At 42.6% G+C, this 20831-nt stretch overlaps 1 protein-coding gene across 3 annotated transcripts in view; it reads right to left on the reverse strand.

The window, feature by feature from the left end:
* Positions 1-20831, reverse strand: part of SLC9A8 (solute carrier family 9 member A8) — a 56829-nt gene that overhangs the window by 24754 nt on the left and 11244 nt on the right. For all 3 annotated transcript variants that reach the window (XM_081011235.1, XM_081011233.1, XM_081011234.1), the window contains exons 3-6: positions 17856-17936; positions 6701-6759; positions 3014-3097; positions 1822-1923 (exon numbers count right to left, since the gene is read on the reverse strand). In XM_081011235.1, the coding sequence (XP_080867361.1) occupies positions 1822-1923; positions 3014-3097; positions 6701-6759; positions 17856-17936 (326 nt within the window). The remainder of the gene's footprint in view (positions 1-1821; positions 1924-3013; positions 3098-6700; positions 6760-17855; positions 17937-20831) is intronic.

Here is a 20831-nt window from a genome sequence, read left to right on the forward strand (position 1 = left end):
TCATGCAGAGGCAGATTTAGGGGAGTGCAAAACCCGTTCAGTCGCACTGGGTGCAAAGCCTCAGGGGCACCGCAACTATGAGTTAGATTGGAGCATGAGAGGAGAGGCAGAGGGCGCTGAATTTTGTACAGCTGGTTCTTCCTGCATAAGTGCATAACCTTGCATCAGTCCCAACTGAAATTTATTTTGTTAGCTTTGGCTTACAATTGTAAATTTATAGTCATTTCATTGCAATGATTGGTTTTATTCAAGGTGTAAAATACCACATTTTTATCTTTACGGTTGTAACAGTATTTTATACATTGCCCTGGGTGCCGAAATGGCAGAAACGATATTATGATTATTATTTTTTGGCAAACACAACATGAAAGTGATATGAAAAGTTGACTTACAATGGCTCCCTTGCAAAGACTGCTGGACACATTGCAAAGTCTCTCTCTTTCTCCTCTGTGAACAATGGCCCTCTGGGATACCGTAGTCTAGGGCAGGGTTGACTTAACCATGATGCTAGGTAAGAATTCAGTCCCTGCTGCGGTGTAATTAATTACCAGGAGTTCCCCGTGTGAAAAATTTGCTTTCTTTCCCCTTGCACTGGGATTTATTAAAAGTCTCTGCAGTTCAGAATACAGTAGCTGCTTAAAGTAGCATAAGGCAAAGGAGCAACAACTGGGTGGTATACAACATTAGTCATACTCAGTGAAATCAATAGACTTAGGTCCACTGATTTCAGTGGGCCTACTCTGAGTATAACTATCATCAGTTATCACCAGCTGTTTCTTCCTCATGTAAAATACCAACATGGTCAGCATGAAAAGCTGAATACAGTGGTACCTCGGGTTACAAACTTAATTCGTTCCATAAGTCCATTCTTAACCCAAAGCGTTCTTAACCTGAGGCACACATTCCCTACATAGGCCTCCTGCGGCCCTGGAAGTGGATTGCATTCGTATCCCGGGGCAAAGTTCGCAACCCGGGACACCTACTCCCAGGTTTGTTGAGTTCATAACCCGAAGCGTTCGTAAGCAAGACTGTTCGTAACCCGAGGTACCACTGTACCTGTAATGTGTAAGATGGAGATGATAACTTGTTGAGGGTGCTTCTGATCAGTCAGTAGAGCATGAAACTCTTCATCTCGGGGTTGTGGGTTCGAGTCCCACATTGGGCAAAAGATTCCTGCATTACAGGGGGTTGGACTAGATGACTCTCATGGTCCCTTCCAATTCTATAATCCTATAATTCTATGAATGCCCAGGTGGGGGGTGGGGTTTGAGAGGAAAAGGAAGGGAATATTCTAATATGCCATCAAGTTACTCTAAAATTTCTGTATGCACACACCTATGAAATTTATCTTTAAAAAAAGAATTTTTTTAAAAAAAGAATTTCCTCAGCACTTCTGGATATTTCTCCCTTGCTTTTTGCCCCGGTGGGAAGGTAGTTCTCTCGTTTCTGAATCCCTCATGTCATTCAGCTTGGCCCTATTCCTAGATCAACATCACCAAAGACACTTTGATCCTGGTACGATGCAACATTCAGTCCAAGAGGGAATGTGGATTTCTGAAGGTTGCGTCTGACATTACACTGTTCTGCTTGACAAATCAGCCAGAGTAACAGCCCAACCCTGCACCCCGAATGTCATCACAGCCAAACACTATGCTGACCCAAGTCTGCTTGCTAGTTGTGTGTCTGAGATGCCAATCTTTCCAGCGCCACAAAGTCTCGTGTCTTCAGGCATTTCTTTCCACAATCCTGTATGTGGATTGCCCTTAGCAGAGGCCCAATATTTCACACCACAACAAACAGCATACACTCAGGCAACCTCACCTGACCCAAGAAGTAAATTCCTCCACCGACAATGAAAGCCGAAATTGCTGTCCCAATCACAGAAAACAGTGTGATGGAGCCGATGTTCTGAAAGAAGTTGCCCTAAAAACAGGTGGAGGGGAGGAACAAACAATAGTGAGTTTAGAGAGGACTTAAATCTGGGTGAGGAATCATCTGGGTTCAGATCCGGAACCTGGAAGCTCAGCCTCTGAACGCATGAAGTAATCATAAAGAATAATGTACTGGAGAAGCACAGAATGTGTTTGCCCATGAGTAAGTAAACAGAGCTCAGCCATGCATGGCTAGGGTTAGCAGACAGGGCTTTCAGAACCTGGGGCGCTGACTTCTAGGAAGGCCTAGCATCTCATGTTCTTAGAAGCTAATTGCAAAGTGCAGACATTTTTTCATTCTATTAGAGCAAACAAAGAACCAAGTGCTTTCACAGCTGTTTGGTTTTAAAGCTGCTGGGGCACTTACATGCCCCACCCTGATGAGAGCAATCAGTGTGCAGAAACAAGGCTTTCTCCAAGATGAAATAGATCACTGGCTGGCGGAACAGATTGTTGCCACCCACCTCGCCCAACAAACTGCCTGTGTAGCTGATGGAAGGAGGTACAATCTTGGCGCTTCCCTTCCTCAGATCAGTACTGATATGATTATTAAATGCATTTGAGCCAGATGAACCAAGACTAAGGTACTCTCTTTCCCCTACTTCAGGAAGCACTCTGGAATTCTGCCCTGTTGGAATCTTTCTTTAGTGGATCTAGTGGAATCTTGTGGACCGCAATGCTGGTATTGGGCATGGAGATAGTCAGGCCTTGCAACAAAGGACTGAACTAGAACGCTCTTTGGTTTTGACTTTTTTTTATCAAGGCATAAGTAATGAAGGCATGGTAATGAAAGATACAAGCCTCAATATTAGGATCACCCAAGTTCTTCTCTTAAGGGCTGGTTCAAACATGTATGAATGGCCCATCACATCATTGAGGTACCATGATGAGAAATTAACATTCTGCCTTTCCCAAGAGTTTCCAGCACTTTAGTAGCTAAGTGATGTGTGAGCCAACCCTCAGATACACTTGACATAAAATGATGACATTTTAGTGAATATCTCCTGTCAACTCCAATGTAGCTGTAATCACAGCACTGCCCAAAACACAAACATAGCTACAAAGGATCTACGATTTCTCACCTTGTGTAATGAATACCCAGATTCAAATATAATTGGTGGAAGTAAAAGAAGAAAAAACATATTTGGGCGAAACATTTCTTCTTCCTGTAAAATACAGTAGACAAAAAAGATATATGAGAAGGAAATTTCAAAATTTGTAATTAAAAGGATAGCACATCTGGAACAAACAAACCCAACTCCAGCTTTTTTGAAGCGTCTACCAAAATGGGAATATTTTAAGAAACAAATACACTAGGAAAGGAATTTTATATTAATCTACCTCAAAACCCACCGTAAAGGGGGCTTTAGGACAGCAAACATCCTCAGGATTACCTTTAAATTGCCTTTCATTCATCTGCTGAAAAAAGGAAGCACAATTTGAATTGCTACATCCAAATAAATAGCGAGGGAAAGCGAGCCTACTGTGCCGCAAAAAACTACATTTCACTATAGGAAATACTGAAGCATTCTTATCTTTGGCTTTCAGAATCAGAAATGCAATCAGTAATAAGTGGAACTTTAATATGGATGTGGAACTGTGATGGGTTCTATCACTGATTGTCACAGATGCACGCTATCTACATTGACAAAGGTGGCTTCCATACTATGGAAAGTCCTCCTTCCACAGTGTGGAGGCCACAACAGGTGCAGAAATTCCAGGCAGAGATGAGATACAGGAAATACATTGTTCTTGTAGCTCAGCATCTGCACTGGTTCCTTATAGATAGTAAGCATGTTTCAAAAGGCTTGCTTTGACCAAGAAGTCTTAAATGCCACGTTTTACAATCCACAGGTACCACCCCTTTCCTAAAGCCCAGTCATGACACATACCATCAGCTGGGAATACTCTTAATGGCATTTTATTGGTGAACTATAATGGACTATAAAGCAGCATGGTCACTTCTTGGTCCAGAGCTAAGAGATTTCCCTTTCTCTGACAAACACTAAAGAAAGAGTGTACATTCTGACCCGTTAGATTATATCTGATCTTTACTGAGCATCTGTTTGTGGGGATATTATGTAACAATGAACGTTCATCCTGATTTGCTTGCAGGGTGTTCATATGTCTTCCCTTTCATCATCCATTCATCCCACACTGTTCAAAATTTCTCCATCACCTTCCTAACCGCAAAAAGTCGATTTCTTATCTCAAGTGGATTTGTAGTGCTAGAGTGACAGAGTACTTTAATCCACTTTAATTGTTCCAGCTTTATGTGCCTGAACCACCACCCGCCACACAAAATAGCGGAGGCACCCTAAACAACTCTCTGAGGCTGCATGACCCAAGCAACAGATTCACACTCATTCTTCAGGGGCCATAGAGGTCAGTTAGTAGCAATAGATACTTCCCAGGCTGCTTCCCCTTTTTCTGCCCAAACCCACTAAGGGAAACAGCTACATAAAACACACAATTCAGTCCTCAAGTGTTTTCAGCGTTGGCTCACTAGCCCAAACAGGTAACCTAGGCACAGGTGGAGATCCCATCAGGGAGAAAGGCAATAGCAAAGGAACTAGTCAATAGAGAGGGGTCAAAAAGGAAGTCAAGAACAAGAGTCAGGTAGATACTCCATAGCTAAAATGAAGGACAAGATAGTGGCTCTAGGGCAGAGTGGGGAATCAGGGAGGGTGTAGTAAGATGTTTTGAAACTCAGAATTGTGGCTCCAGGTCAAATCCTCAAATACTAAGTTATTCAGTGATCCACAAAGCTACACAGGAAGGACTAACAGCTGCTTTTTCCTCCAAATATTGCAAATCTCTGATATTAATATAATTGATGGAGCTTAAAAGCTCACATATTGTGGGTGTTGGGGAAAAAGCTTAACTCAGACAAATTGGTTTTAAACAGTCATTTGCCACACTTTTTGTTTTTTAAATGCTGCAAGCTGACATCAGCAAAACCATTTTGTCAATTTCTCATGGCTTTCTCCTGCATTTTATATTTACAAGTACAACATTTGTACTGGAAATTACATAGGGCTGCAGATTTTTTAAGTGCTGACTTTTAAAGTCCGTCATTCCAATTGAATATCAGGCTTGTAAAGTGCTGATAACCCTTTTTTAAAAAAGAGCTGAACACATTTCGTGATTTGAAGTAGACCACATTTTTTATTATGATTCTTAAAAAAGAAATCTAAGCAACTAGGTATTGTTATATAACCATTACAGGTGGGATGGGGAATTGAATCAAATGGATGGAAAAGGGGGGTATATAAAAAGATATAGTGATATAAAAAGTATAGAGAGAATTATCTCATTGTCTAGACAGATTATTTCCTGTTTCACAGTGAAGAGCTATTTTGCACCAGGGCGGAAGTGAAAGTTGCCCATAAAAATAAACAGAGAAACCCAATACTTTAATATAGCTGGGATTAAGGACCAGGGTGTCCATCCCCACCCTAATGTCAAAAGCTCTATTATAGCACCCACCTTTTGCAATGCCCACCCCCAGGTAATTCATGAGGTGGAGACAGTAATTGCCTTTAAACACCTCTTAATCCCTTCCCAAAACCATAAAAACTGGTGGCCATCCCCACATCCTGCGGCAAGGCAATTCCATAAAGTAATGACATCTGCCGCTCCAAGTACGATCCCCAGCACCTCCAGTTTAAAGGTCTTTCAAGGTAACAGGACCACAAAATATTTCTTGGGAGATTCTGGAGAGCTGCAGTTAGGCAAAGCGGACAACACTTAGATTAGCACTGATCTGTTTGTATGCAAACTTCCTTCCCTAGCTGTTTCTGAAACTAGACAAAAGCGGACTGGGTCAAAGCACTGTGTAACTGCAGCAGCCTGTAGTGGGGAAACGGAAGCCCAACAGATGCTCCCGAGATACAAAAAGTAGTAGTTAAAGGTATAAAAGAGCATAGGGCTGGTTGGGAGCAGGCAGTACTTAAAGCAGGGATGGGGAACATTCAGCCCATGGACAAAACTTGGCCCACCAAGGCAGTTTTCCCCAAACCATGCCCAGTTGCCCCACAACTTATGACTTATGTGGCACCATACATGATGTCATGCGAAGCCGTGGCTGTTGCACAGAGAGTTCAATCCTGCTTGGTTCAGATGCACCAGCCAGTCCCGCTGGTGTGGCTGGTGTGCCCAAAACAGGTAGGGTTGAACCTAAGTGCATATGCCTTAAAGGAACATGCTGGACAGTTTTTAGCTACTGGATTTTATTTTTCATTCACTGATTCGGCTCGTTTTTAGCAGCATTTCCAGGTTGGCTAGAGATGAAGAGTGCCCAGTTAAGCTATGTCGGAACCGTAAGTGACAACTTGTGCTGCCTGCCTCCTATCCTCTCCTGCATCTGGGCAGGAGGGAGGGAGGGAGGGAGGGAGGGAGGGAGAGAGAGGAGACTGTTGAACTGCGGGAAGGAAAATGAGCTGCAACTAGAAAATTATTAGGAATGGGGCACACATCTCTCAGAGTGCTAACATCTGTGTGGCAGGGGTGAGGGTAGGTGCAGGCAACTGTATTCCCCTTTCCGAGTCCCCTGGACTAGCCCAGTGCTTCTTAAATGGTGATGCCCCAGGCAGCTGCTGCTGCTACTGCTTCTTTTGTTGGGCTGGGATGACCAGTGCAAGATTCGTCCTGCTTCAGGGATACAAAGCAAGGAACCCTAAGTGGCACTTCTTTGGCTTGCTCAAATTAAGCGCAGCATAAAAGATATGGTAAAAAAACCCAAGAAGTTTAAAATGTTGTCGGAGTACCTTCCAGTTGGCTAGCTTTTGAGCTTCTATAATTTTTATAAATGCTCCCATGAGGATACCTAAAAGGAGAGAGAGAGAAAAGCACAATATGAAACGTGAAAATCAGAGTGAACTTGACTCATCAGAGTGTTCAGGTGCTCAGTTTTGTGTGAACACAAAGATTTTTTGTGAACACAAAGATTTAGAGTGGTGTCGCCTCACCTAAAGGACAATCCTGTGCACATCGCAACTATGACTCAGCCCACCCCAGCTCCAAAACACAATTCCACAATCCAGGCAATGATAATACATTTCATGCAAATACAGTTGTACCTTGGAAGTCGAACGGAATCCATTCCAGAAGTCTGTTTGACTTCCAAAGCGTTCAGAAACCAAAGCGCTGCTTCTGACTGGCTGCAGGAAGCTCCTGCAGCCAATCAGAAGCTGCAGAAGCCCCGTTGGACGTTCGGCTTCCAGAAATAGTTTGCAAACCAAAACAGTCACTTCTGGGTTTGCGGCTTTCGGGAGCCAAAAGGATCAAGAACAAACTGTTTGAAAACATGACTATAATAGCAAAATATAAATGGCAGCATATTGACACCATGGGGTTATTAAGTCTGCACACATAGCTTATCATCGTCCATTTCATTTAGATACCTATTTAAACTGCTTATATTAATGTATAAACATGATTCATAGACTATTATTGTTAACGTCAGCTGCCAATGGATTTTTGTTGCTGTTGTTGTTTTCAATCGACGTCAGTACAGATTCAGTGAGCTTTGCTCATTCTCCTCCCCTTTCCACCCATTTTCCTTCTCCACCTATGTTTTTAGGCAGAGTACAAAATAGCCAGGGCTCCAGGAGATGCATAGCCTTATGGTATTCCCTGCCACCTCATATCCAGGAAATCCTTGCAACCCAGAAGTAAAAAAGGGAGGCTAAAAGGAGATCTCTTGGCCTCAGTTCCCCTATTGCAAACTTGAAACAACGACCTGGTAGCCTGACTGCAGAAAACAACCTCCTGCTTCAAAACATTTAGCGGAAGAAGAAGTCATTGTTCTACTGGATTGGTAATGCCTTGGTTTCTCTTCCTTAATAGTTCATTCCTTCTTCCTCTAAACTCTCAAGGAAGGAACCTTCTAACTCCTCCTTCTAACTTAGTTGTTCTTAAACTTTTTTCTCTGGGCCACACTTTCAGAATAAAAATTTGCTCGCACCACACCAATTTTTCATTGATAAAAAATGCATTGGAAAACAAAAAGAAACAACTCCTCGCAATGCTTGATTTATAATATAGAACACAACCACTCCATAATATGAACACCCAGAAAATACAAAACAATGCAACTGCATAAGAACATAACTCATTCCCAAAATATAATTATAAATGAGCCTCTTACATGTGTACTTTACGTATGCAGACAAACTCAATGAGAGGTGTGACCTTGTTTGAGAGGTGATCTCATTTATCTTAGGTTTAATTTGAAACAAACTCTCATATCCTCATCAACACAAAGAAGCCTCTCTCGTTTCTGAACTTTCATATTTCTGAACTATGAAAGTTGAAAACTCCTGTTCACCCACAATATGTTGGACAGAATTGCAGAATAGCCAATATTCTTGCTCTAATTTGGAAAAAATATCTATCCATACGCTGTTGTATCTGTCTGTCTGCTTGTCTGTCTAGCTACACAAAACTACACTACACAACACTATTTAAATGTTTCTTTGATTGTCCTTGAATCTTCCCACTACACTTGCCATCCCCTTCTGCCTCACCTTTTGAGAACCACTGTTCTGTGCTCGCTTCGGCAGCACATATACTAGAACCACTGTTCTAACTCAACTGAGATATCTGCAGGTCTGTCTGGCACCTATAGTTTGTACAAGATTCCGCCCTCTCCCCACATAAGTGAAATCACGTAAAGTGGGGGGCACCCTCTAATCACCGTTTTGGCCACTCTATCTCTTCAATCCACACAGAAAATACTGTATCCCCAAATATCCACAACTAGAACTGAAGTTCTGGGGCTGACAGGAGGCTGGAGGATGCAAGGGAAAGCAGCTACTGCTGCTGAGCTACCCCGCACATCAGCTGTCAGTCGTGGAAGCTGAGCAGCATAAACAAAGCCCTGCTGCGCCTCTGGTCTCTCTGGGCTCTGGGGAGGGTCTTCTTGCAAGTCACGAGGTCTCTCTAGCCCTCTCCCACCATTTCCGGGTTTGAATTCAATCATTTATTTATTTCCCGACGCTGCTTGCGCACGAGGCAATCACACATAAGTGTGGGTGGGGGAATGCTTGGATTTACTTCAACACAGAAAAGCATGTGTTAGGATGCAGGAGCAATTCTTTATTCTAACTCTGGAAAATATGGTTTGAGAACTGGAAGTGAGAGTTTGGAAGGGTATTTTTTTAGAAGAGGCAGATGCCACTCTGACCCACAGAAGTGATCAAAAGAGCATCACATGAACTGCTCCTGATGAATGTGTTGTAACGCAATATACTGTGAAAATATGAAGCTTGTTTGTCTTTCAGGGACAACCTTCTAAGTATAGGATGAACCCTTAAAAAATTGCAACGAAGGGAGAGGGGGAGAAGTGCAGCTACAAACCAAAAAGAAAGCAGTGTGTGATGCAACAGAATTTTTCTCTTAATCTTTTAAACACAGGAATAAGAAGAAGCCCAACTTATATTTACTTGTGGAAGGCATTTCTTTTCCAGCAAGCCTTTGGGTAACTGTGTGTTCAAGACTGAGTTGTTGCATTATTTTGTGGATTTTCATTTTAAACAGCATTTTTGTTTTAGCTGCTTATGCTGTTTGTTGTGACCCACCCTAAGATCACATGTGACGAGGCACAGGTCATATAAATCTCACAAATAAAGAAATAGTTGAGAAGCAGAAGCTATGCAGAGCTGACTCCCACTAATTCCAGCAAAGTCATCCTTCCTCCAAGGAACATACAACCAAAACCAGCCAATCAAATGGAACAGCGTCAACTGAGCCTTCTCTAATCTGCCACTTTCCAGATATTCATAGAAACTTGGAGTCAGAAGGGACCCCTGCAATGCAAGAACCTTTTGTCCAGTGTGGGGCTTGACAACTACCCCTTCAGTTCAGAACTGTAGGCAAGCTTTCCAGATACCTTGCAAACTTAAAACAGGTTATGCTTACTTTGTCCTTAAAAACTGTTAACAAGGCTTTGGTCACATTTGCATTTCATAGGCTGGAAGAGAAGACCTACATTTCCAAACTTGGCAGGCCGTGTTGAACAGCTCAATCTATTTCCCACAACCCACAGTGCTGAGAAGAGTTTGCTTTCTTTCTTTTTTAATTAAGAAGTTTTATGAAATCAGAGAGATTCCAACTGAAGAGTTTCCTAAGCGTAGAACATGATGCCCTGCAGGCATTTCCATAGAAAGCTACAAAGGTATGCATGTAAAATGGGACAGGTGAGCTTATTTTGGAATGGGTGGAATCTCCTAGCCAGCAGGAAGGATGTGATAGAAAGCAAATCCACAGGAGAAACCAAGAATATTGCTTAAACAATAAGATTCAGCAACTGATAGGAAGGTATCTGAATACTGGCTGGCAAGCTTTTATCGAGAAACAAAACAAGAGACAACTTGTTCCAAACTATGCTTGATGTGTCACTTCTGCACTGAGTGAACTGTGGGAAATGTCATAACATAGCTGATTGCTTGAAATCTCAAGAGTGACACATTTTCCGTAACTGTTCATAATTAATGCTTTCGTTCCCCATACACATTTTACTTTAATCTCTTATGTATTACACATTCATCTGTCGAAGAATAGAACCTGCTACATTAAGCCTGTTCAACCAATTTTCAAACCTGCTGCTAAACACACACACTTCAACATACCAGCTGTTATGATACCAACTTCTTTTGTAAGCTTTTCAAAATGCTCCAAAACACATTTAGCCTGGGACAGACCAGGATGTGGATAGGAGACCAAGTGCAAATCCAACATAGGTTACCACAAATTCTGCCTCAGGCAAACATAAAAACCAGCCAATTTTTTAAAAAACCAGTAAAATCAATTAAATACTTTCCATCAACCACATAAAAGTGGTTGTTGCTTTTTCAGAAAGAGAGACCAGCAAAATTCACAAGGCAAAGGTTCAGAAACAAGATCTGAGTGCTTAACAATGCTCATCACAAAGGAAAGAATTAGAAGGCCCTCAGTTCTTCTCCAGCTCAGATTGGAAGCCAAATTAGAGAAGAGTTCTCAGTTTACCTCCCCATTCAGTCCCAAAATAGCTGGTGCGGAGCAAGTAGTGGTTACTGCTGAGTAACTTCTTGCCTCAAGGAGTCTACAAACATAGGAAGCTGCCTTTTGCCCATCAAACCCAGTGTTTGTACTCCTGGGATCTCAAGCAGGATTCTGATCCATCACTTAATATCTGACCCTTTTAACTGGGTTTTAAGTGGCTGAAACTGGGACCCTCTGTATGCAATGCATGTGCTCTAGGATGGAGTTAAGGTCGCCCAGCTATCCCATCCCCCCAGCTACATTCAAAGCTGCAGTCTCTTTCAAATATCCCCATTGATTTCAACGGGCCTTTGGACTGGCTCGTAAATAGGCTCAGCAATTTACAAATTCTGAGGGAAGCGGCTGGTTTTATTTCTGTGCTAACCCAATGTGGTCCATGAGGAACCATTCCTAGTAATATTCAGTAGTAACTGCACCATTACAGAGCACTAGAAAAATTTGCACACACAGAGGCTTAAGAGGGCAGAAGCACAGGAGACTAATGGGATTAGCACTTCCACCACTTTGACTAGAATAGAGATCTTCAATGGTCGCCTTCTGCAATACTGCAATGGGATATCTTGAATGCAGGGGGAAAGTGTATCCAGTTGAACCAGGGCAAGCCCAAGACTATTTGCTGCCTGTGGAAAAGGACAGCGTACCACTACAGCCCCAGTCCACTTACAGAAGGCAACCGGACTAGCAACCAGCACCAGCCCATGTGGTGGGAACTGTTTTTCCAACACTAGCTTTGCTGCTGCATACATGGATGGGGCTGGGTGGTGGCGAGGCTGGGGCTGTGTGCATGCCCCAACAGATCCAATCTCACACTCCTGCCAGTGTAACTATGCAACTCCAGCTACACCCAGCTCAGGTATGTAGTGGCGACGGTGGTGTTGGGATGGTGGCTCTGCCCCCAGCACGTGCACCACTAGTGCTGCCAGCTGAAACTTAATGCAACCTCCAAAATGGGATAGCATCCTCCAGCACACCTAAGGCAGCGTGCTAATTATGGTGACCAAGGATAGACCATGTGGATACACCAAGAACCTGCCCCCTGAGGCAGTCACCTCCTTCTGCCTAATGCTAGGCTGACCCTAAACTGGACCTCTTAGGATGATGGCAAAATTATAACCAGATTACCTTGCAATGTTACCAACGGTAAGGAGTTTGGGAGGAAGAAACTACAGTAGTACAAAGAAATAATAACAATAAAAAACTGGTTCTAAAACAAGCTCTTAAATCACAATGAATTTTATCCCTCGAAGGTCATGCAAATAACTTGAGAGTAGAACGTAAGCGTTCCTGGCATGCAAATTTGGATCTCTTTGGCAGAGGGAGTTCGTAACAACCCTTATTGTGAAACAGTGGTTGGACCCGGAAGCCAAATTTCCAGTAAAGAGTTGGGAGGGAAAAGAAAAACTCATACCCTGCTTATTCAACAAGTAAACTGCTTTGAAGTCAGGATCCTGTTGATACAACACTAAAAATGTTACAACATACAGGATTCCTGAGGAAACTGAGAGGAGAACTTGCCCGAAACGTAATCCTTGCATTCCTCCCTCCAAATGAGATTGCAATCAGTATGAACATAAGACTCCTACTGAAGGAACTTCCAGGAAAATTCGTGCAAATAAAAGTTAATAAGAAAAAGGAGAACTTGATGCTCTCACACTAAGGGAATTAAACAAAATGCTCCTTTGTTTAGAATTAAAAGTTGCTTACATCCCGTCTTCCATATAACTGTCTATCAAGATAGTAAACTCAGCAGAATATGTCACGTCTGTTCTATAACCACTAGATGCAAGATTCAGGTAGGTAGCCGTGTTGGTCTGATGCAGTCAAAATAAAAAAATAAAATTAAAAAATTGTCCAGTAGCACCTTAGAGGCCAACTAAGTTTGTTCTGGCTATAAGCTTTCGTGTGCGTGCAAAATTTATACCCAGAACAAACTTAGTTTGTCTCTAAGGTGCTACTGGACAATTTTTAATTTTTTTAAATTTATTTCCACTAGATGCAAATTCAGTCTTCTGTTCTTGTTTACGGGATATGCATACTGAATTTGCAGTGCTGAATTCCTAAATTGTGCTTTTATTAACAGATGCTCTTGAGTTGTATCTCATTGTATGTTTTTTTATATATATTGCGATCCACCCTGTGACCACATGGCAGGATAAAAAAACTCCCAAATAAATAAATAAAATTACAATGGCACACGTTCTCACGCTTTGGAGGCATAGTCTCTCAGAAATCAGGAATGCTACACCAGCATGTCAAACCAATGGGTAAGCAGAATCCAGCTGCTGAACTTTTCAAACATATTCGCAAATGCCTCAGAGTTTGATCTGGATTTAAGATGACAATCTCTTACTCTCCAAGTGACAGAAATAGCCCTCATTACGCTACAGTGAAGATGCTTCATAATCTTGCAGTAGCTGTAAGATTTTAAGATACAAAGATTAGGTTCTCAGAGCAAGCTCAGTAGCACACACCCTTAAGGAAGAACTTCTGTATCTCGTTCCAATACCAACTACCCCAGAGTAAAATATAGTTGTGGCACCCAAGATTGACCAAGATTAAGGTGCCCCTCCTCCCCAGCTCCTAGGCACATCTCAGTTTTGTAATAAACAATTAGAGAAGTCAGCCTGAACCATTTCAGAGGTAGATTAGTAAAGCTTTAATGGACAGGTCTGGTTTCTTTAATTTTGTGCCAAATATGATCCGAAACAAGCTCTTTCATTTTGAGTCCAAAGTTAGCAGGTACATTGCATGTCATAGTGAAAGCACTTCTGCTAACCACTTCTGCTTTTCCATTTAGCAATAAAAACTGGAACAAAAACATTTCTGACCATTCGTCTATCTGGCTCAGTACTATCTACATCAAGGGCGGGCAGGAAGCAGATAAGAGATCTATTGGTAGATCTCTGGGTGATTTCCTATAGGATTTATGACTTCCAGTTTTTTAAAAAACAACAACAAATAAATCTGCCCCACCCCCCAAAAATACTTTTTTTGCTGCAGAAAGAAAGAAAGAAAGAAAGAAAGAAAGAAAGAAGAGGATGACAGCCAGGGGGCAGTAACCATATTTTTTTTATGATGAAGGACGACAAGCTCAGCTCAGTTCTGGTACTCACAGCAAATTCATGGGCTCAGAATCCCTTAATTCTAGGTACATGTCTTTTGTACCTGCTCCCAGTTGGTAGATCTCAGGGCTTACATCCTGCAAGTCTAAATGCTGCCCACCTTGGTTCACACTGACTGGCAATGGCTCTCCAAGGTTTCACAAAGGAATCTTTCATGGCCCTATCTGAAGATACCAGGGATTGAATCTTTTTGGATTCAGCCCATGTGCTCTACCAACTGAGCTACATCCCTCCCCCTTGAGGACAGCTCCTGGAGGATAATATGGCTGGTGATATCATATGCCAATGAGAGGTTCAGCAGAACCAACAGGCATGTGCTTCCCCGTCCAGTTCCTGCATAGTTCATCCACCTGGTCGGTCCTAAACAAACCAGAATCAGGCCTGAACTCATATAGGAAAGAATTCAGATAGTGAGCTTCATCCAAGAAAGGCAAGAGGTTGTTTGCCACGTTCCAGGACCTTAATCAAGAATAGAACAGTGGACACAGTCTGAGAATTATCTAGGGCAATGGGATCCAATAATGCCTTTTTCAACAGTGGTCTCACCACAGCCTTCACACCTCTAGGCTTTACCATCACAAGTGAACTAACTCTTCTACCCGCTGCAGTATTTTATGGTCTCCTTGCTTGTACTTTCTGTCTCTCTCTCTTTCTGTTCGTACTTTAATGGCATTTCCAAAACAGCACTCCCTTATATTATTGCTCTTTCCTAAGTGTCTCATGGCTCGTCCACAGACACTGCTAAAGTCCTATTTATCCTAAGGCTTTTGTCATTTGTTCCAGGGCCAACTCAGCATCTAATCTCCCTCTTCTTCAGACAATGTCTCGAACGTGTTCCTCAGTTCAACTTGGATGTGCTTCACAGGACATATTGTTCCCCTAGTCAGCTTCTGTGTTTCTTTGCTCCTTTCTTGTGGCATTTTTATTCTCAGTTTGGCGTTGTCTTGATGGCAGCTCCTCAATAGCATGCAATGTTTTAGTAGCATCATGATAATTAATACATGGCCTTTATGTAGTACTTAATTCCAAAGGGCTCAAAGCTTATCAAAATTACTTACATACTAATAAGAAGCAGCACTACGACCTTGATTATTTATAAAGAGCTTAAAACTATACTGGGCCCTGTAGAATAGCTCCGTGAAAAAGCATTCCTTGCCAAAGGCTTACAACTTAACAATGCAACATAAGAACAGGGAGAGAAAAGAGCAATCTTAAGAAGAACAGCTAATAATTGCAGTTAAAAGAAGGGCTAGTTGTTTAGTGACTATTTATCTACATTAGCTCAGCAATACTTAACAACAAGCCTTAAGGCAGACTAGTGTTAACATAGCTATTTTACCCATGCTAAGGATGGAAATGAGCTGCTGCTGAAAGGTAGGCAATAGAACCATCCCCAACCCTGTATCCTTCAAATGATTTGGATGCAAACTCCTATCATCTTCAGCCAGCATGGCCAATGGTCAGGGATGATGAGAGCTGCAATACAACATCACCTGATGGTTGGAGACTCCTGCACTAAGGACCACAACCGGTGAGTTCATGACTGGTGTACGATGCAACGGATGTAAGGGACTTGCAGAGCACAGTTCATGCTTTTAGCTACCAGATTTCCCTAAAAATAGCTTTCCACCTTGGATAAATCTTCCAACTTTCAGCTTGGGTAAATCATAGAATTGTAGACTTGGAAGGGACCCTGGGGATCCTTTAGTCCAACCCCCTGCAATGCAGGAAACCCAGCTAAAGCATCCATGACAGATGGCCATCCAACCACTGCTTTAAAACCTCCCAAGAAGAAAAGCCCACAACCTCCCAAGGTAGTCTGTTCCACTGTTGAAGAGCTCTTATTGTCAGAAAATTCTTTCTGATGTTTCGTTGGAATCTCCTTTCTTGTAACTTGAAGCCATGGGTATGGGTCCTACCCTCCAGGAGAAAACAAGCTTGCTCCATCTTTCATGTGACAGCCCTTTGGATATTTGACAATGGCTACCCTATCGCCTCTCAGTCTCATTTTATCCAGGCTAAACATATCCAACTCCCTCAATTGTTCCTCACAAGACTTGAAGGAAAAGCCATCGCTCTCTTCTCTTTTCAGTTGACAATGTAAACAAAACTTGACTTCCTCATGCAACATAAAATCCACTATAGCCTCATTTGGACAAAATGCAAAACACCTGAACAGACCTCAAGGTGAAGCACTCCCACTTCCTTTTCCACCCCTTCAAGACACTCACGATGGGGAGATAGCTATTATGTGATAACCCGACCAAACTGTGACCTGTGTTAACTATAGTTAAGGGATCAAATTGTGGTTTATGATCCTGTCTTCTTTGGTTAAGCCATAGCTAAGATCAAGCACAATCTGGAGACTGTCATAAAAATAAACCAAAGTTAGTTGAAACTAAGTGGAGGCTTTTGATCTCCTCTTCACAATTGTACCGGAGGAGTGAGGACACGAGTCCAAGGCTCATTCATGTAAAACTAAACCATAGTTTAGTGTTACACATCCATACCAGATCTATGTCTATTATTCCCAATCTCTTTTCCCTGCAGGACTCCTTCTCGTGTTCTGTTACGATAGCCTACTTTCCTATTGCCTATCATTTATCGTCTTTTGCTAACTGTCAGTCACACGTTTGGAGACAGCTGCAGAACACTTCTTCGATTCCATACCTCTTCCAAGACCTTCAGCTGAGCAATATTTTGTATACACTAACAAGTCAAGCATAACCTCCATGCATCTGCCTACAGAGAACTGTGAAATCTGGGGAGCTACACACAGTGTATCTGCTTCTGAAAGCGAGAGAGAAGCAATGGCTATATCTAGGCCAACTCCTGCCACAGGACACTATTAAACTGGGGGTGAAAGTTCTCTCTAAAATCAAGGAAACCTAAAAAATAAAAAAGCAAGCAAAAAAGCCCCTTATGAGCTCTTCACACCATAAATTCTTAACTTTATGATACTGGGTCTTGTTTATAAGAACTCTGTGCCCCTGCCTGTAAATTCTGCCTTCTCTGCTTTTGTGTATTTTTTAATAATGATCTAATTCATCAGACCTCACACACAACCCGGTTGGTGCCTCTGAATTTTCTCCAGCTGCTCACATCCTTATGATAAGCATCTCCCTGGCTGTTGACACAGAGTCCATGAGAAAAGCAGATGGCTGCATGCCTGCTGCTATGGCTGCCGTTAGGAACATGGAAACTGATTTATATCAGGTCAGACTATTGGTCCTTCTAGCTCAGTATTGTCTGGCAGGTGCTCTCCATGGTTTCAGGCAAAACTCTCTCCTAGGCCAACCTGGAGATGCCGGGGATTGAACCCAAGACCTTCTGCATGCAAAGCAAATGCTCTCCCACCAAGCCACATAAAGCTTGCTGAGTGACCTTGGGCCAGTCACTGCCTCTCAGCCTAACCTACCTCACAGGGTTGTGTGGAGATTAAAGGAGGGGGGAGAACCATGTGCGCAACCTTGAGCTCCTTAGAGACAAATGGTGAGATATAAATGCAATAAACAATAAATAAACAAATTTCCCCAAGCACAGCAATGGTTGGGTCTGGAGAGAACAGATCCCCCTGCGAACTAGATTAGCTCTCAGACAAGACCTGGTTCGTTCTCTGCAAAACAGCCTGCACTGTCCCTTCTCCCTCCTTCACTGAATCAGAATGAGCACTGGAAAGAAAGGGTGTATTTTATCTGAACAATTAATAAGTACACAAGAATACAGTTCCTTTTCCCCATTGTTATGAGGTACTCACCTAAAGAAACAACAGCAACACTCTCTGGCATGAAATGCAGCCTGAATCTTATCAATAAATGCACCAATATGATGCAGATACCTGGCAGGGAAACAAAACAACATTTAGGTACAGGATGAACAGCAGCTACACAGCACAATTCAAACAAATTGTGTGATTCCCTTTGGAAATTAAAAAAAAATGCAAAGCCAAAAAAAGATGTAGTAGCGATGGAGTTGAGAAATATCAAATACTGCCAGAACAGGGACAAGTGCATTAAAAGATGAAATAGTAGGTTTTACAGTGTTGTGCGGGTTTTTTTTATTTTTAAGAAAATCTCCTTCAGTATCCCCCAGGTGGATAGAATCATTCTTGATGACTTGATTACAAAGAACCATGCATGACAGTGCCTCCGTAACAGGGCTTTCGAGACTCAAGTGCCCTAAAAAGTCCTGATCCTAAACACATTGGCACAAATCTTAAGATAAATGAAGAAGCTTACAGAAGGCACATTTCTCTTCTCCTCTTGAAGCAACCTATGTGCCCCCAAAAGCCTCACTGGAGAGTCAGGAGAGCTCCACTAAACAATTTGGAATAAGGTGAGGGAGCTCTTTGGGGAGATGGGAAAAGGAAATATTCCTTCTATGAACTTCCTTCAGTTAACTTTTCTTAGGAGCCAGCCCGATTTTGGCCAATTATCTTCATCTCACATTGCTTAGGAAGACATCCCAACTCTCCCAAGATTGGTGACTGCAGGGGAATCAGGGGGTAGAAAACTTTCCTTTCCACTGTCTTCTGTAAAATAACTTACCTTAGGATACCAGCTGTTTACATGGCCATTAATCCAATGGATTTCAGTAGAACTTACCTTACAGGTAAAACATACTCAGATATTAAACTGATAAGAACAGATGCAACACTTGATCTTAGCCAAAAGGCCAAGAACCTCTTGATACTATCCCTATCAGTGCCGCAGAAGTGCCATTGCTGTGGTGGACTGTCCAAATCTGGTATCTGGCATTTACAAACTGGACAAGGATAACTGGCCCACTAGTGCATTGGTCTGCAAATGGTAGTTCAGAACCCATAACCAGGTCACAGGTAGATGGATAGAAACAAAGCATTAAAAATGGCTCCCCAAATACAGATTTGGGCTGAAAGGGGTCCCATGGCTGAAAATATTGAAGACTACTACTCTGATAAGTGGGGTACATGGGAGTGCTCAGATCCGTTCCCCCAAATCTCTCAGTTGTGATTTGGAGCAGTTATTAGGAGGAGCAGTCTTGTCCTGGCAGAACAAGAGGCTCTTGCTGCTTCTTAACGTCTTCATACCTCAGTGCAAATGAAAGTCTCTCTGCTAGTCCCTCTGTCCACTTCAAGGGGATTCTGTGAAGAGCAGAAGGCTGCTGGCAACCATAAAAAAAATGGCTGGCTAATCCACCAAGCCAGCCTTTGCGGACTCCCCAGCCCACGTGTTTATTTTGTGCCAGCTAGTTATAGTTCTGTTGTTACGGTTGTAGTAGCTGGACAGTTAATGGCACAAAACCACTACTTGGGGTAGGGGTGGGTAGTAGCAGGTAGATGGCACTCGCAGTACTGGCTGCTTCCAGGACAGTTTTTAATACAGTCCAGATCTTAGTTTATATTAGTATATTTTGCTAGAAAAGGGAGGGAAAGAATCTTCCATCACTCCAAAGCAACCTTTTAAATTCTTTGTGATGTTTAGACTTTGAGTTGCATTATCTTCTGCCCTTTCCTTTGGCTTGGAACTTTCATTTTTATGACTACTTAAACATCAAGTTAGCCTTGGATGCAAGGCAGATGCTGGTTTCCTCTAAAGACAAAGGGCTGTTTTGCACAAACAAGGAATGTTCGTTTATTTGGAATAAAAACTATCTCAATTTTATTGCCTTCTTTTGCTTTGTTTAAAGTCTCTTGGCACTTTATCATAGGATCTGCCTCCCTGTGCTTATACAAAATGTCTATGGTATTGCAAACAAGCCTGTACTTTCTCACACGAAGTGAATATTCTTATTACAGCAGACGTCTAAAAGATCACAGAAAACTGTCCAACGTTTGTGTTTTTCTGGAGAGGACATGCACACACACGCACACTTGCAATTAATAAAGAACAACCTGAAGTTGACACGGCTCTGTTTCAGAGTGGCGTTCCCGGCAGAATGCACACACCAGGTGCCAACCTTTCCCGGTCTCCAACCAGCACACAAGGTGGAGCGCACAGGACCATCTCCACAGGTACGCTATGTAAGAACACAAGAGTCCTGAAGAATCAGCTCATCTAGTCCAACATCCCGGCCAACAAGGTAACTCCAGGAAGCTCACAAGCAAAGTATGAAGGCAGCAGTCCCTGACGCCCCAATATTCCCACCAAGTGACAGGTGTTTAGCAGGAAACTATCTTTGCGCATGGGAGCTGCATAAAGCAGGGGTGGGGAACGTCTGTCCCATGGGCTAAATGTGGCCTTGCAACTCCTCTGTCTGTGGCCGGGTGTCCACACACTTATCAGCAAGGGTCTTCAAAGGCAACCCTTGCCCTAAGAGATCACAACTCAGTGGCAGAACACATGGTGTGCATGCAGAAAGCCCCACATTCAGCCCTTTCTATCTCTAGTTAAAAAGATCGGGTAGCAGGTGTTGTGCTCAAGTTCAGCCAGATACCCTAGAGAACCATTGCCAAAGTAGACAATACTAGGTGTGATGGATGGCCTACGGCAGGTTCCTCTAGCCTAGTACAAATATGTTATCACCATCAATACAGAAAGGTACATGACTTTGGAGAGCGGAAAATGCCAGTTGGGCAATACTATCTCAATCTATTGCAATTAAATTTGCCAAACGCCTTCTGCATGCCCTGCAGATGTTGCAGGACTCCAACTCTCATTAGCCCTACCAGCAGGGCCAATGATCAGCGACACTGGGAGATGTAGTCCAACAACATCTGGAGGGCCTTGGGTTCTCTTTTCCCTGCTTTAGGGCA

Source organism: Podarcis pityusensis (assembly GCF_964106645.2).
Source record: "Podarcis pityusensis genome assembly, chromosome: 6".
Lineage (NCBI taxonomy): Eukaryota > Metazoa > Chordata > Lepidosauria > Squamata > Lacertidae > Podarcis > Podarcis pityusensis.